At 36.1% G+C, this 18,030-nt stretch overlaps 1 protein-coding gene across 2 annotated transcripts in view; it reads right to left on the bottom strand.

The window, feature by feature from the left end:
- The window catches only part of PXDN (peroxidasin), a 92,694-nt gene that overhangs the window by 34,809 nt on the left and 39,855 nt on the right, over positions 1-18,030 (bottom strand). For both annotated transcript variants that reach the window (XM_062634573.1, XM_062634572.1), the window contains exons 4-8: positions 13,337-13,408; positions 5,971-6,042; positions 5,294-5,365; positions 2,237-2,406; positions 832-949 (exon numbers count right to left, since the gene is read on the bottom strand). In XM_062634573.1, coding sequence (XP_062490557.1) covers positions 832-949; positions 2,237-2,406; positions 5,294-5,365; positions 5,971-6,042; positions 13,337-13,408 — 504 coding nt within the window. The remainder of the gene's footprint in view (positions 1-831; positions 950-2,236; positions 2,407-5,293; positions 5,366-5,970; positions 6,043-13,336; positions 13,409-18,030) is intronic.

Below are 18,030 nucleotides of genomic sequence, written 5' to 3'. Positions count from 1 at the left end.
CTGAAGGGACCTAAGCAGAGCTTGAGCAGCCACTCTGCAGCAGGCTGGCCCTTGGACTGCTGAAAGACACAGGTACTTCATAGGCCCTTCCCTCAATTCCCTAAGCAGTTAAGAGAAGCAATGGAGCAAGCTGCCCAGGGAACTTGTGCTACGTCCATCCCTTAAGCTCCAACTGGACAAGCAACCTGGTATGATCCTGCTTTAAGCAGAAGGCTGCAGAGACCTCCAGAGATGCCCTCCAACCTGAATTAACCTACAGTCCTATGGTACTTGTCTGCCCTCCATGTACCAGTCTGGGGAGCCTGGGAATTGATATATCTATCTCTGCTCTCCTGGAATGGAGCTACACCTCAAAGGAAAGCTGTCTCTGAGGACCTGGGGCTCAAGGAAGACTTTCTCTGAAACCTAACTTATCCAGCTGGAGTTCCTTTAAAAACAGCTTTTGCCTTGCCTCAAAATGTATGCAAACAATAGCTAACCTACAAACTGCATGTGCAACACATCCATATTGGAATGTCTGGTACTTACATATAAATCATTAGTTTTAAGCATGTGAGCAACTTTGTAGATATAACTACAGCTGAAAATCTTACCAATAGTACTATAGTCATGAATATTTTCTAAAGTTATCAGCTCTTAAGTGTTTAAAATTATTTAATAAAACAGACATGGACCATTATTACTTCATATACTACTTTTAATTATAGCGTGTTTCCACTGTAACTATTCCATATATGAGCACATAATGCGTATGGACATGCACCCAGAAATGTACAAACACCCAGACAAACACACTTAAATCAGGTTTCTCTCTTCCTCTTTTAAACTTACTTGTTTCGAAGCCAGATAATTTCTGGTTTAGGATTGCCTTCAGCTCTGCAAGTGAAATACACTGTATTCCCTGAGGTAACATCCACATCCTGAGGCTCTGATGTAATTCTTGGCCTCTCTGTATCAACAATAAAACTTGTAAGGAACTCTCACTTGTTTTAAACTACTAAGGAATGGTAAATAAAGAATTTCTCATATACCTTGTAGAAAAATATATGTCATAAATGTTTTAATTTAAAATATTTATTTCTTACTCAGGATTAAATGGACTTTTCCCTATTCAAAAGTGACTGTGGCCTTTCTGACCTTCTCCATTGTTCCTTAAGACCTTTTAGCAGACTGGAAATGCACTGTGCGAATTTGTATCAGGCTCTAAAGTAGCTGTTTTATTTATTTGAACAGAGGCTCAATTTGCTTATGAAGGAAAAACTTTAAAACAACAAGCACAAGTGCCATTTAAAATAACTTCCTTTAGATAAGTATCAGAGCTTAACCTGCCTCCTACAGAATAATTTGTCCAGCTTGTTTCCTGCAGTTTCCGTATTCAGGCTCCTTAGATGTGCAGAGAGCTGGTAGGATGCCATGAGACTTATTCTCGAACTAAATCCCCTTTTTACTATATTTTTCAAGAACCTTGTAGGTGCTTATGGTCATAATTCTCATGATCAGAGTTATATCCAACACAAAACCAAAAGAATGATTTATTTATTTTCTATCTTGGCCTCATCACATGCCTGGGCAGATTAATGCCCCCAGCTTGGTAAGAAATCTGCATTTTGATTTCAGAACAGAAGAGATGTGGGGCTGAGCCCCAGGGTGCCCATGGGGTCATGTCTTTACACCCTCAAGCTGAAGGAATATAGATGAACAAAAGGATTTAAATAGAAGTGCTTATCTACTAATCCACTGACAGTGCAGGGACTCCTTATAAGTATAGCTGAGTAAAAAAGAAAGCCAGTGGCCCAACCCTGATTCCAATATCAACAAGAGTTTTAACAATAAGATCTGTGAAATCAGAAGCCATTCTGTACAGTTTCTTTCTTCTCTTTCCTGTGTACAGAAGGAAAGAAAGAATGCTAAACAATATTAATGTAACACCAAAGACCCTAGTTGTTGATCCTTTTATGATCAAAACTGAAATATAAAAAGGAAAAATAAAGTCTTTCCAGATAATCACATTTAGTTCCTCAAGGACAAATGGCTATATTTGTTTCATTAAAGATAGGCATAGAAGCAATCAGTCAGTCAGAAGCAGACAAAAACAGAGAAAGAGAAAAGGAAGATTTCTGGAAATATGCAATATTGATCAATGTTATCAAAGTGAACAGAACAATAAGCAAACCAAAAAATACAGATTAGGTACATTTAGCACGTTAAAGAAGCCATTAGGAAGTGGCAAACCCACCACAGTTAAGTTCTTCTGGTGTAATTGAGGCCACTGATCTTCCCTGGATTCTTCGTGGATACTCACAGGTAGCTGCTGCTTGAGCATTACCCGACTCTGCATAGGTCTTCAGCAGCTCCGCCAGCCACAGGATTTCACAGTCACAGTGAAGAGCATTTGAATCCAAACGCCTGCACAAAACACAAAGCAGCCATACCACTTCTTAGCAACCCTTAGACTAGTCTGCTAGGATCAAAATTGTTCCTTTATATGCAGTTTTAACTTAAAATATTTATATGCTTAATCAGAATTAAACAGATTTTATATGTGGATACAACAGACAATACAGAAGACAGGTAACAGTCACTTGCTTATATGCATTCTGGTATAGTCTTTATTACAAAAATCCATGTTATTTTTACTGCATGAGTAGGACTGTGTTCAACCTAGCAACCATCTAGACAACTTTTCTTTTTTAACCCAAACATTGAGTGAATAAATCAGGGTTTATTTAGATGCTATACAAACTTTGCTTAAGTAAGGAACTTAAACCAATCTCCCCACGTTACTTTCTGTTAAACACTTATCACTGTATTAGCTTCACTGCTAACCTGACATTTTTACAACTTCTCATTTTGATCATCAGGCAACTGAGACAAAGGCTCACACTTTTATTTAAGTATTAAGCTCATGTTGAATTTAGTGGGCCAGTAACTTCGTAAGAACACCTGCATATTGCAGATAACAGAAACCCATAAATTCTGTTGACCTTCTTTCCAGTAGTGAAGGGCCCCATTACTACTTAGAGAACTGCACTTTCTGGCTGAAGGGGCCCCGTATAAATGTGGGGGTTTAAACCCATTAAGTAAAGAAATCTAGACCATTCAGTGTATCTATATACAAATTGGAAATAATATTGTACAGCAAAGCAACCTCAGTTTGGTGCATCTTTGAGGGTAGCAAGCTTTTTTTATCATTTTGTCTTTTAATATTTTATTAACCACTTGCACAAATGCCCAGATATTATTTGTTCCCTGTCCTTTTGTGAAAAACAGGCAAGAACAAGCAGAAATATCTTAAAAGTTATCATACAAATGTCTCTCATTATATGAGATGCTACTGGTAGAATTTAAATCTAGAACACAAAAATCATGACGTGACCTTTAAGGGTGAGCTGTCTTAGGTCAGAAGATACGAGGTCAGTCTAGCCCAGAGCTCTCTTCCACTAATAGTCACTACTGAAATTCACTTTTACCTAGAAATTATACAAAGAAGCATCCCTTTCTGTTCACTTCAACCCCACAAGAATTGAAAGAGGTATGAGTGAAGCAGATACAATTGGAAGACACATACCTCATCAAAATCTACTTCATTCTGCGTTAGGCACAGCTAAAGGTATGGTCCCAGAGCATTAGGCAAATGTCCTACATCAGCAGAACCACCTTCTGGTTACATCCCTTGTGATCACTTTTCCTAGTAGAGTGTTATGTCTTGCTGCACAGCATGCCATCAGCAGTCCCCCCAGAAAGCAGGGTATGAATGCATGACTGCCTTTCTCAAAACAATAGTCTTGGGTAACATAAGGAATGTTTATCATAGATCAATGGAGATCCAAAGTGTGGGATAGAAAACCTTCTGAAGGTCACCTCACAATGGTACTTCTACTGAGTTCAACTTTTCAAATGTGACTGAGGGACTAAGAAGCTGCTAATTTTCCAAGTTAGCGGCATTTTAAGAATCACAGAATCATAGAATAGTTAGGGTTGGAAAGGACCTTAAGATCATCTAGTTCCAAACCCCGTGCCGTGGGCAGGGACACCTCACACTAAACCATATCACCCAAGGCCTCGTCCAACCTGGCCTTGAACACTGCCACAGATGGAGCATTCACAACCTCCCTGGGCAACCCATTCCAGTGCCTCACCACCCTTACAGAAAAGAACTTCTTCCTTATACCCAATCTAAACTTCCGCTGTTTAAGCTCAAACCCTTGTCCTGTCACTACAGTCCCTAATGAATAGTCCCTCCCCAGCATCCTTAGAGGCCCCCTTCAGATACTGGAAGGCTGCTATGAGGTCTCCACGCAGCCTTCTCTCCTCCAGGCTGAACAGCCCCAACTTCCTCAGCCTGTCTTCTTCATATGGGAGGGGCTCTAGCCCCCGATCATCCTCGTGGCCCTCCTCTGGACTTGTTACAACAGTTCCATGTCCTTTTTATGTTGAGGACACCAGAAGTGTAAACAATACTCCAAATGAGGTCTCACAAGAGCAGAGGAGGGGGGGCAGGATAAGCTCCTTCGACCTGCTGGTCACGCTCCTTTTGATGCAGCCCAGGATACGGTTGGCTTTCTGGGCTGTGAGCGCACACTGAAGCCGGCTTGTGTTCATTTTCTCATCGACCAACACCCCCAAGTTCTTCTCCACAGGACTGCTCTGAATCTCTTCTCTGCCCAGCCTGTAGCTGTGCCTGGGATTGCTCTGACCCAGGTGTAAGACCTTGCACTTGGCATGGTTAAACTACATAAGGCTGGCATCAGCACAAGAAGAAATGGCTTCTGGAGTTGTTTTTGAAAGTAACACTTATATTCTTCAACCATCGAGCACCATTTCATAACTTTGTTTTTTATCATCAGATACGGACAAGTATAGCAATTAAAAAAGAAAATACCAAAATAATCAAATATTGAAAGACATAATAGAAGGATCACCCAATGAGAATTAGACAAGGGGAGAAAAAAGCCAAAAACAAACAAAAGAATCCCAACCAATCAAAAAAAATCTAAAAAAGGATCTCTCTATATATTAGTTTATCTACAAAACAAGACTGTATCAGTACAAGTAATTCCAAGACAGGAAACAAAAAGATTTAATCAGTCACTAGAGAAAGCAGGATAGGAACCAATGGTCTTAATCCATGTATGTAAAACAACTCAAGCATGGCTTAGGAAGAACTATTTAATATTTAAAACAATTGCACAATGAAAAGACATTTGCAAGGAATATAAATATTGCAAGATGAGATATGGTGTAATTATATTATTTAATCTTTCTTTAGTTAATAATAATTCAATTTACTTACAGTCTCTTCATAGATTCTAGTTGACTAAATGTTCCAGGAATCAAATGAGCTATTCTGTTGTTATGCAAAAATCTGTTAAAAAGCACAGAAATATGCATGTAATAATTCAGATTTTGAGATGCACTCACTTCATTTACATTCTTCTGAAAGTTCTATTAAAGAAAGTAACTTACAAAATAAAAAAAAAATCTTTTTGAAAATTTTTTAACGATTCATTGGCTGATATTTTTTAAGTGGCCTCCAACGTGTATTTGGTGTGTCCATTTGGGGAAAAAGAGGCCATAAAAAGACAAAGTAACTGAAAGGAAGGGATTTCATAAGCATTCAAATGAGAAACTCAAAGAAGAAAAAAAAAAGAAAGAAAAGTCATACTATAAATCTTCTACTTCTTCATTACTAACATTTATTTTAGGTGAAACATCAATCACGGCTCTTTGGGAAATCATTTTGCAATACAAAATATACTACAAGCTATATTCACTTCTGTAAGCCTTTAAGGTCAGCCTGACTGAAGTGTTCTTGGCAAAGACTGTGTAGTAGTAACAATAAAATATTTAGACTAAAAATAATCTATGGGAATGAAAAAAAAATATAATTTCCAGTTTCAAATATTTGATTTAATTCAAACAAAGAAGTAAGCTGACTTCTGAATCATAGCCCAAGAAAAACAAACTTACAGCCTTTCAAGTTTTGGAAGATGGGTAAAGGATTCAGGTTCCAACGTTTCTATTTGATTAAAGTGCAGATACCTGAAAATATGTTAAACAAAAGGAAAAACACTGAAACAGTTTTCTTAATGAAGCTAAATATTATAAAGAATTTGCTATAGTTTCCACACTCTTTACACATGTAAATAGGTAACAGTAGTGGCTTAACTTTCCTCTATTGTCTGAATCCTCTACTTGAATCTGAGAAATACAAGACACGACAAACAAGGAGGGTTTGCATACTACTATATAGTGTGTGTGTATCTGTACATTTATGTGCAAAAGAATTTTTTTAAAACACACATTAATTTGGAAATACAACTTTGAACTTTTTTACCAAATCAACTTTTTTTTTAGTATGCATACTTAAATACATATAGAAAAAATAATTATTCTATTTTACAGGAAGATATTGCAGGTTGTTTAGAAAATATTTAGCTTCCAACAGAATCACATTTTCAGTGGGCAACTGTTTTCACTGCTATTACATTGAGTGAAAATTTCAAAAGATACTAAATAACCTGCTCTAGTCCATGAACACTGCTATTTAAAGCCATGAATGCTCTCAAAAGCCAAACAAATTCCTAACATAAGCCCAAGTTTGATTGAGTTGCTTTTAGAAAAGAGCTTCCCAGCAACTGGTGTACAATTAACCACCACAGCTGTGTTGTTTGATACTCTGTTGATGCTAATGTAAGCTATTAATATTACACAGCAACAAATATTACACATCTATTAATCTTGTACAACAACAGAAAAAAAGTCTAACATAACAAGATAATTAATCAGATTATCAATTTGTAACTGCTGTGAAAAGGGACTGCAGAGGTAGGATCTTTCCAGTCTTCCCGTTTATGTTGTGGCAGTACTCTATAAACTTGCAGATGAGAAAACAAGAAGTAATTGATGTGACTTCCACAAGGAACTGTGAAAATGATTTATAGACTTTGGATCCTGATTATATATCCAAATGTATTCAAATCTCTCAAAGTTTGTTATGTGACCTCTGACAAACTCACGAACATCTGAAGAATGTGCACATATAGGAATAACTGAAAAGAATCCCACAATTTAAAATCAAACAGAAAATCTCAGACCCCAAAATCTCTTGAAAAATCAGTCCTTCAGCATGAAAAGCAAAAGCACATGGGAACTTGCTTGTGCTGAAACATCGCACGTGCTCTGCTCCCTGACCTGAGCTGAATGGTCGCTGCAGAGAGAGGAAAGTGGGAAGCAGCAATTACAGCAGAGAGTCGTTGCAGCAAGCTCTGGAAGGCGCGTGCAGCAGGGGAGCCAGGCACGTGCCTGGCAGTCCCCCAGATCCCCTGCCAGCAGCAGCACAGCCCGAGCGTGAGCCAGCAAACGATGCCAGGGAGCAATGAATGGGGAACCACAGAAAAGCCAATAAATCAGCACGGATGTGATCAGGCAGAGAGTGTCAAGTCTGCTTACTGCCAGTGCAATGCATGGCCACATACTGTACTGAGCATAGAATATGATCCTGTTTGCACAAGGAAGCAAGAAATGCATAATCATGCTATGCCTGACAGTCTTCATCTCCCTTTTGAAAATACAGGCCAATTTCATCCAAATTAAAAAGACAGACATCTCAAAGTCACATACTTCCTACAAGGTTCAATTGAGTCACCAGCAGAGAGTTGAGAGACTTCAGTCAGGTCCAGCACTGACAGGACTGACATCTGCCCTGTGAGCAGGGACTGGCCATGAGGTGGGCACATCTCACCAGGAGCCAGGGCTCTGCTCACCCACCTCTCCACCATCAGCAGCATTTGGGAGGGGGCAAGGCAAGGTAAAATGAAAGAGGGTGAAGAGGAAAAAAAAGGCACAATTATAGGGTTTGTTACTTTGATTTTGGAGAAAATTACATACATTTCTTCTGGTGCATACAACAGGGATTTTTTTCCTTTGCTAATTCTACTTGCATTTTTATGATTCATGAGGACCTTGCAAAAATATCTCATCTTCCCAATAAATTAGTCTCTTGTACTTCTTTGTCATTAACAAGGAAAGATTTGTAGGTACAAATAATACATCTTACTGGAACAACAAATTAGACACTGGCACAGGCTGCCCAAAGAAGTTGTGGCTGCCACATCCTTGGCAGCGTTCAAGGCCAGGCTGGACAGGGCTTTGAGCAACCTGGTCTAGCGGAAAGTGTCCTGCCCCATGGCAGGGGACCTGGAACTATATGATGTTTAAGGTCCTTTCTAATCCAAACCATTCTATAACTCCATTAAATAATGTTGGTAAAAGCAGGCACATTGAGGCACACATCCCTTTCTTCAAGTGCAAGGATCAGAGATGACATTAGCAAAGAAAGAAAAAGAAAGGATGCCTCTCTTGGAGTTTGAGGATATATACATGACTAAACTCAAAGCAGCAGCTCATTGCTGTTTAGTATTCCAGGTTACTATAATTACAGAATTTAAAGAACATATTTGCCTGAAAACTCACCTTGTTTTTCCAAGCAAATGAATCAGTGCAATTAAAACAATACTTCTGTTAAAAACCTTGCCTTGTTTATGACTTTATATCATCACACATACAAGTACAATAATTCAGGCACTGAAGTATATTGTAATAGCTTTATGTCATCAGATTTCATGCTGCCTAAAGTAGCTCAAAAAATCAAATCATAAAGTCCAACTGGAAAATACTCTCAACTGCTTCATATGACAAGATAGTTGGGTTTTGCAGGTCTTTTTACATTATGACCTGAAAAAAATCCTGAGCAACTTGCCAGGCAATTTGTGAACAGAACAAGGTGTACTTGTGGTGACAAAGTAATTAGCAACAAGTACAACTCTGGAAAGAAAAAAAAAAAAAAAAAGATGCAGAAACCAGATTGCATTGTAAGCCTACAATAAAAAGAATTTAAAATCCTTGGCTTTACATCCTTACAGTTTAATCACATTTTATCACTTAGGTTTATCACTTACGTACTTTTCTTCTATGTTTCACATTATTTTCTTTTTAAAGGATTTTTAATACTTTAATTAACAGAGAATTTCTTGGACTGGAAATTCACTTTAAAGTAATCATATTCAGGAAATAATATCACAGTGACATGTCTTTATAGGCATCTTCTAAGTTCAGAGTATAAAACACTCTTAATAGGAAGAAGATGTATTGAATTTGATATTAAAAAGACTTCCATAATGGAAACATAAAGAAAATCATGCAAGAGTGATATTAAATACCCCTGTGTCTTCCTTTTAATTCTGAATTCACTATCAAGGATGAAACACAAGGAAAGGCAATACTTAAAGGAAAAAAAAAGTCCAAACTAAACACACCTAGAGGAAGACAAAGCATTGGTCAAATAAGCCGATTTTCTCTTTGTTGTTATTAATCTTGGAGGATGAACATTGACAATAAAATTCAGTCCCATTGGCATTTTTCATAGCACTAAATTTAGGATTAGATTTTCTGTAGCATAGTATTTCTATAGAGGATTACTTTTATCATATATGCCAATTGTTCATTTCTAATAGTATCTCCACATCTTGGGGGAAGTACTTAAAACCCATTAGTTGAGTATCATCTATGTTCTGAATATTTAAATAGCATGTTTGACATTTTGATTATTCAAAAGAGAATAACAAACATATTTTTCCCACATTTATCACAGAGTTTTCCCTGTCCAGGCGTACGACAAGAAGTAAACCACAAGGCTTAAACCACAAGGAAAGAGATTTAAGTTAGATTTTACAGTAGCAATATAAAATACTGTAACTGGATTCTTAAGGAGATTATGAACCCTCTCTTTAAAGACTTTTAAAATATGGCTAGATAAAGATCTGATTCCAGCCATCTAAATTTGTTGTCCCTAGCTGATCTTATTTTAGAATAATATGGATGTATTTCTCAAGGCCTCTTTCATACCTTTTGAGTTGGTTTATTACTTAATCCTTTCACTCCCTACCATAGATGTTTTTAGCAGCAATGAGATATTTGTCAGGCTCTACTGTGTTAAAGGTGCATAACTGCTCCACAGAGTTATGCAAAAATCCAGAACACTTTGCAATATAATAACTAAAAAAGATTTTAGCAACATTTCCACTGAAAATTGGATTGTGGGAAAAGAAATGAACAAGCTTCATCACTATATATAAAATAACCTAATCTACTCATTTCCCCCAGAATATGTACATGTGTACAAAACTACATAACTCTAGTTATGTAGTACATACTACACTAGTTTGTGTACATGTGTACACAATTACATAAATCTAATAACAGTTTTTGAGGAGTAAAATTAGCATGTTAACATGAAAGTTAAAAGAAAATGCATAATTACTAAGATTAGTTAACTTTTAAGTAATTCCATTATTACTGGGGATTCCACTAGTTAAGGACTGCAAAGAACACTTTTTGTCCCTGGTACATACAGCTCTTAAGCTGAGATCTGAAAAAATATAGTAGATATTTGGAAGAAAAAGAACATACACACATCCGGAAATAGACTGCACTTAGAGCTTGATCTTGGGATCCAGCAAACTCGTGACCTCCCAAGCCAGGTACTTGTGACATTTCAGGTGGGATTCACTTGTCTAAGCACAGGCATATAGAGGCAGCTTTCACTGCCTTTCAATGGCCTGGCTGCATTCCAGCTGCTGCTCCGAAAAAATGCAAGTGTACTGAAGCTTTGTGTCACATTTGCCAGACCCAAACATATGTCTTACGCATTTAGCAGGGCCTAAACTGGTACTAAGCGGCTACTTTTCTTCAGCCAACTTTCTGCCTTCATGCCCTGCCATGACTGAAGAGCCAGGTGACAAAATATGTATGGCTTAATGTGTTCAAGCATCTGAAACTGCCAATTTTTTTCCAGAATTTACTCTAGCACGAGCAAGTTTCAAAGATCTTATTCCCTTGGAAGAAATTTCTGACTAAAAAGGTATTTCTACTACATCAGCAGCTAAAAATTCTGCTGCGGAGGTTTAAGAAGGATCCTGCCAGCCACAGTAAATACTGGGTTTTTTTCTTCTCTTGTACATGCAACAGGCCTCCTAAATCAAATTATATTTACAGTTTCTCTTAAATAAAAACCAACAACAAACAAACAAACAAACAAACCCCTAACCAAACAAAACCACAAAAATGAAACAAAACAAAACGAAACAAAACAAAGCAAACAGGAAAGTGATTGCTTTGATGTTCAGTTGTTTTGTGTTTTTTTTTTAAAAGCAACTGTTCTGCTTTCATTCTGCTTCACTGGAGTATAAGAAATTAGTGTGAATCAAGTCTTTCCCTGAGATGTGGATCACAGCATCTACTTCTGAGAACTCTGCTGAGCACTGAGAAGAGCATTTGGCTGAGTCAACACATCCAGCAAAATGTTTGGCAACTTGAATCCACAGAAGCCTCAAATGCAGAAACATCAACAGAGTAGTTGATTCAGTCCCACACTGAAGTTAGAGGATTTGGTTAACTTGTTCACAAAGACTACCTTCTGCCCTGTGAACAGAGTCTTTCTCCAAAGTTATTATGAGAAAACAGACCCTCTAGAGTCAGTACTTATTTTTATGTTATAGATGCATAAATGACAAATCTCTCATAAACTTCAAATCACAATGAATACCTTCCAGAAAATTTATTTCCAGGTTTGCCACTGGCTTCCTGTGCTCCCATTTTCCCACCTGGTAAGGACAAGGGCTCTAAAACAAATGATCTTTTGCATGTTCATCCAGCAGGGCAGTAATATCCTCAGCAGCTATAGAGCCTAGAGCCACTGCTTGCAGCAACTGATGCCATGACACAAGGTCAGACACTGAGCAGTGACTATGCCAGGCTCTATTTCCTTACTTTACAGTCAAAGCTGAGACTCAGACTCTCTTTAAAACTTGATTTCATACAGAATAATGTTGATGTCTCTGAATTTAATCTGATACAGTGTGATACCACAGCAGGCAGAGAGACTTAACTGCAACATAGCAGAGAAGTACATTCAGAAGGCATTAATATTCCAAAATTATTTATGTTTTTTAAGTTGTAATGTAGATCAACACGAAATAGAGAAAAAGAAAAAAGGACAAATGTTGCCACTTGCAGCATATGAGGCTTGTGACATGGGGAAGAACATTATTTTGGAAACACTAGTAATTCAATAAATGGGCCTCAATATATAAAATTCTACACAGAAAGTAAGAATTACTATTAGCATGCAATTAAGCCCTACCAGTTGCTGTCAATATGCTGCAGTAATCATTTCTAGAGTAGGAGGAAGAGGAAGAGAAAGGCATTAAGAAAAAAAAACAAACACATGTATGTTTTATAGCTATCACTATTGACTTATATAGAAACTCTCCCTTCAAAAGAAATCTATTGCTCTCTAAAATGAGCTTTTATGGTTTTGTACCCATCCAAAGTGTGATTTTATTTCAGGTACACGGTGTCTGCTAATATCCACTATAGGTTTATAGTAAGCAGGAAACTGGTATGTACCATAGAAAATTTACAAAACACTGCTAACTGTCACAAGTATCAAAATTTACATTGGTCATAGAAGTTATTCAGCCCCAAATTTATATGCAACAAAACTCACTGGTCTAGTACTGTCATTTGGCAGTCAAACTGTGAAATAGCTATACATTTATGGCTCTTTCTGTTTTTCTAACCATTACCAGAATGAACGTATAGTGAGGCTTTCTGATTATAAATCAAAATACAGTTAAACTTAATGGAATCAATACAATCAGGTTTTGTCATAACAAGTACTGCATCTTTCATTGTTTATCAACAGAAACTATTTTTCATCATTATACAGGAAAAGGAGTATGATTTTGATCAATCTTTCTAGAAGACGTTACTGAAACATCTATATTACAAACAATGAACTGTCTTTTTAAAAATCTGCATATGGCAATAATTAACACATCAATAATATTTTTAAGAAATTTCTTCTTGTATTAAAATACAACAGATCTGGTTTAAACTTCAAGAGACTAATTCAATCCAGTTACGCTGCATAAATCAAAGTAACTGCTGCACTCGAACTGCAATCTCTCTAAGCGATATACAATAGTTTTCAACATTTTCCACAATAAAGCTACTTTTTCATCAAAGCTATGTATCAATGTATACAGACACCGGGAATTCAAATCACAAATAAGAGACAAACATAGAAATGAGGAATTTGACACACAGACCAATTGTGCTTTTTCACATGCAAATGATTATGGGGCTCTCTGCCTAACAACCCAGGGAGTGCAAACATGCAGAGCATGCAGGCAGGATGTACGGATCAAGGCGTGCACTTTTCTTCTGCAGGGGAACCATGGAGATGACAGCACAGAAGAGAAAAGGCACTTACAGTTGTTCTAGAGAGGCAAGTCCTTTAAATGCTTGCCTGTCAATTGACTGGATTTCATTCTTGTACAAATAGCTGAAACAAGAAATAATCAGTAATATTAGTACACAAACAAGAGCTACATGAAGGTGGAAAAGAAGAATATAAGTTGACACATGAAGACAGCTTTTCAACACATTAGGAAAAAAAAATACAAAACAAAAACTAGACACATACACATAAAAAATACTTTGTCCTTAAGATTTTATCCCAAATTTGTCAGGAAAGACAAAAAAAATGGGGTCTTGTAGGCCCTGAGGCTGTCACCCAAATAGTCTTGGGCTTCCCAGTGCTCACTGTTACTACTTACTGTTTCTTTGCCCTTCAGTTTCCTGATGAGCTTGCCAAAAGTCAAAATAAATTCAGCTCAATGGGACAAAATTGCATCAGAAGTGCCTTTACCAGAAGACACTGGGAATGCCATTGGTCTCTTGTTTTCCTTAAAATAGCTCAGCTGAATCCTGGTACAAATAGTCAAATTATGATGGAATGTTTTTTTACTGGACTTGGGAGAACAAACAGTGAGAATTCTGTAACTTCGCCCATGTCACATTTTGAGTATTTAAAAAAAAAACCAACAAACAAAAACATCAAACCAAGTTAGAATATTGGTATCACATCCATAAGACTGCATTGTATATTTTATCACTGTGTAGAAGATGGACATTAGGTGCCCACTGATACTCTATAATATAAACAGAATGAACACATGCAGAGTACCAGTATGTACATATTTCCATACCTCTTCTACGGGATTTAAATAAATTCCGACGGATCAGTGTATGTGCTCACATTCACCATGCTTTCAACAGCAAGATTTAGTGAGAGGGTGTTGGAGAAAAATCCCATAGTTTAGCTGATGATGGCAGTTTCTTCATGGAGGCAGCAAATGAAAATAGTTTGGGGTTCAGTGTCAGCCACTCTTTTTTTTTGTGTTAGATTAGGAACAGGTTTGCAGTTAAGAACTTCCTCAGAATTACTTGACAAATGATTTGAAACTCTGTTAATAAGGCATGGATTTCTATGAAAAGGGATGAAGAGACTTTGAACCAGAACTTGATTGGCAGGCATTTTAGTAGTAGTGGTTTTGGCTTTTCTATTATTACAGTTTTCAGTAACTTACTGGAAATATTGCAAATTTCTTTTGATGCAACAGATAAAATACTGGCTCTGCTGGAGTTGGTGGCAGTTTCTATACTCACTTGACAACAGGCAACATTTCACAATAGGCCTAACAAGTAAAAAAGGTGTAGGTATCTGATGTTCAACTCATGGCAACTCTGGGGGACAATATGGAGTAGTATCCTTCCCTTGAGTCTAAATTTAGTTATCCAATGCACTGCTTGCTGAGATACCAGCATATTAATATACTTAACATAGATATGCATCTGAACCAAAAGCAGAGGTCCCCCAATAACAGAATAATACGGAATTTTTTTTTTTCCTATGAGAATTTTAAAATGGACCATTTCTCTACACTCTTTAAAAAATTTTAAGGACTGAACAGCTAAAGTATTGTTTACCTTTATTAATACACTCCACTTGGCAGTGTGGAAATTCCTTTTATTTCTCTGAGTACTAAATTTCTGATCAGACCAATGAACCAGAGTAGGCTAAGATGGTTTTAACAACCAACTTCAGTTAAGTATCTCTTGAGGCCATTTGAATAGTTTTATCAAAAACCAAATTATTTAATCCAACTTTTAAAAAAAAAAAAAATGTTTTACCAGACTCACTCTTGTAACTTTTATTTACTTTCTGCGGACAAAGTAAGGCAGAGAGAAAAAAAAAAAAGTGGCTTAGAAGAAGACTGGGATGATGACCTCGTATGCTTGTCAGACTTTTACCACCATACGGCAGGGAAGGGAGCAGCAGCCTTTTGTGTCCCTTTATGGAGCTCTTACCAACCCACTGTAGTGAGACTTTATTTGGGATTCAGCTTTAAACTACAACTTTTTCTATTTTCATCAGAAAACGCTCAGCTGCAGGACTATTAAGACCTCAGCCCATCACGTCACCTTTTCACAGAGAAACCCCAGCCACCCAAAGGCTACAAAAAAAAAGTGTCCTATGACCAATGTGTTAACCAGGTTTTCATTTATAAAGAAACATATAAAAATATCTGCCTAATGAAGAAAGAGATGTCAGAATACAAAATACAAATAAGCAGCACTCATAAAAATTATTTATGTCTGACATGCCACTGTGCCTAACAAGTAGAACTTTTTAAATACTGCAAAAATGCTTAACAAAAACATGCTCAAAATTCATCCGAGTTATATTAGCAGAAAACAGATTTAGATTATAATTAAAGAAAAAGTAATTTATCAATTAATTTAATCACAGACTCTCAAAGAACTGAATCATTAGAATTCCACAAACAATGTAGATGAGAACGGACAGATATTTTCTGATAAAACATTAAGTTAGTTTCTGGCGTTTGCTACTAACTGTTTTCAGAAGAGTTAAAAAAATTAGCATTTTTTCAGAAATGCACCAAGTCTGATAGAGGCCAGAGGTACTGGGCATACTTGGGAAATGAACAAACAAATAGGTAACCAGTTATACGAAAATTAGAAAATATTAGTTTTAATTTAAAAGTTTGCTAGTTCCACAATAAGCATATTTATAATTTTTTAATGGACCATATTAGAAGTCATGTGATTTAAGGAAAGTAAAATTCAGATACATTGTTTGGAGTGGAGAAAAGGTAAAAAGTAATAGTATCAGGCATTGCAGAGTTAAACCTGACAAATAAATATAGGAAAGACAGATTTATGTAGAAACATAAAGGAGATGGTGGAATTAGCAACATGAATTGTGAAGAAATGAGATTTGGAATCACTGGAGATGTTCAAAGAACAAAGTAAGATGACCATGACAGCAACAGCAGCAGAATGCACAGAAGGAAATGTAACCTTATCCCATTTTGATATCAGCAGCTGTGTACTTTTGCAAACCTATAACCTGTTTTACTTCATTCACCAGAGACAAAATAAAACTTGCATGTTCTCTTTTAGCACTTCCAGAACCGATACACTTCATACAGTCTTAATTTCCATTTATCTTATTATCGCAATGTTGTCATGTCTGATTCCTCAACTCTCCATTTCTTACTAAGTGAACATGTATCAATATTGTTGCCAAAGTTATTTTCATTCTCTGTATTTATTTCCTCCTCTGTCTTCACACTAGCTTCCAGTTTACTGCTCTGTAAATACTAAGTACCCTCTATTTATCTGGAAAACCTTTTTTAATCACTAATCTTCATTTTGTATATTTTTGCATCTCCTCCCTGATTTTTTTTTTTTTTTACTTAAACCTTTTTTTTTCCAATGCTGATTCCAAATCTATTACCCTACATGTTAAAACAGTAGTATGATAATTCCCAATTATCGTCTCTTTTCGAGAAAAAAACTGTTGACTTTCAAGATCAGGAACAATCATCCTACCAAGTTTTCACAAATCTGCCAGAATATGTATTGTAAGGTTGAGATAATTTTCTTTCTTATCACTCTGTACTGCAACCTCTAAGTCAGTAAAATGAATAACTCACAGGAAGTCAAATATTTTCTGTGTACCATACACATCATGTACACATACACATCTTGTATCATGAGCAACAAATTACAAACATGTTACCAATTATTTTGCTCATATGAAGACAACTTTCAAAGTTTAATTTAGAAGGAGCACTTACAGGATATTTTGCAAAAGGGGGAACATAAGACCCCAAAAATCATACAGAATCACTGAAGTTCAGAAGGAAACTATATTACAGATGGGGTCCAAATTGCTAAAACCTTTTTGATCCTTACTAAGGAACCATATTGCCACCATTAAGGTATATGAAATAGGCAGAAAGGCAGAAAAAAAAAGTATTCTTCAGTTTCATAGCAAAACAAGAATAACTACATTTCTTTTTTTACAACTTTTAGTGTATGAATTCAAAGACAAATTATATAAAGAACATGGTAACAAATTTTCCTTAAAAAATGAGCTTCAAAAATCATACATGCATATTTTTTATAATATAAAGACCAACTTGTACAATGTTTAATATTTGTAATGAACAGAAAAAAGAGAAAATATCATTACTCTGTTCTTCAGACAGACAATTCTGGAAGCATATACATCTCAAAAAATTCTCAGCTCAATTTCAAGAGACAAATAGTACAAATAAACATTTGAAAATTCTAGGGCTTCTTTGACACTTACTGGGAAAAATTTTGTTTGGAAGCACAAAAACCTGGTCTTCAACAGAGATACAGGAAAGGGCCTTGACATCTCTCTCAGACACTAGCTTTTTTTTTAAATAAATATACTGTATTATGATTTATACTTAAATATTTTATATAAAATTATATAACATATAGTTATATATATTTTATCTGTCTTACATATGTAAAATATTTGATATATAAATATTACAGGTATTATATATATGCATTAATATTTACTAATCACTATACATTTTATACTTATATATACTTATCTTTTCCTAAATCAAAGCCACTGAGAAATTACAGGTTTTCTAATATTACTTGGTGAATTATATATTTTCAGAACCTATCACTTGAGTTCTTGTAAGAATACAAGTAAAGTTATGGACCAATTATCTCATTTTCTAAAGCGCAACAATACATATTAGGCATCCA

Source organism: Pezoporus occidentalis, unplaced genomic scaffold, assembly GCF_034315485.1.
Source record: "Pezoporus occidentalis ecotype Australia unplaced genomic scaffold, CSIRO_AGI_Poc_V1 ctg43, whole genome shotgun sequence".
Lineage (NCBI taxonomy): Eukaryota > Metazoa > Chordata > Aves > Psittaciformes > Psittacidae > Pezoporus > Pezoporus occidentalis.
The sequence above is the reverse complement of the archived record's forward strand: the minus strand, read 5'-3'. Positions and strand labels throughout refer to the sequence as shown.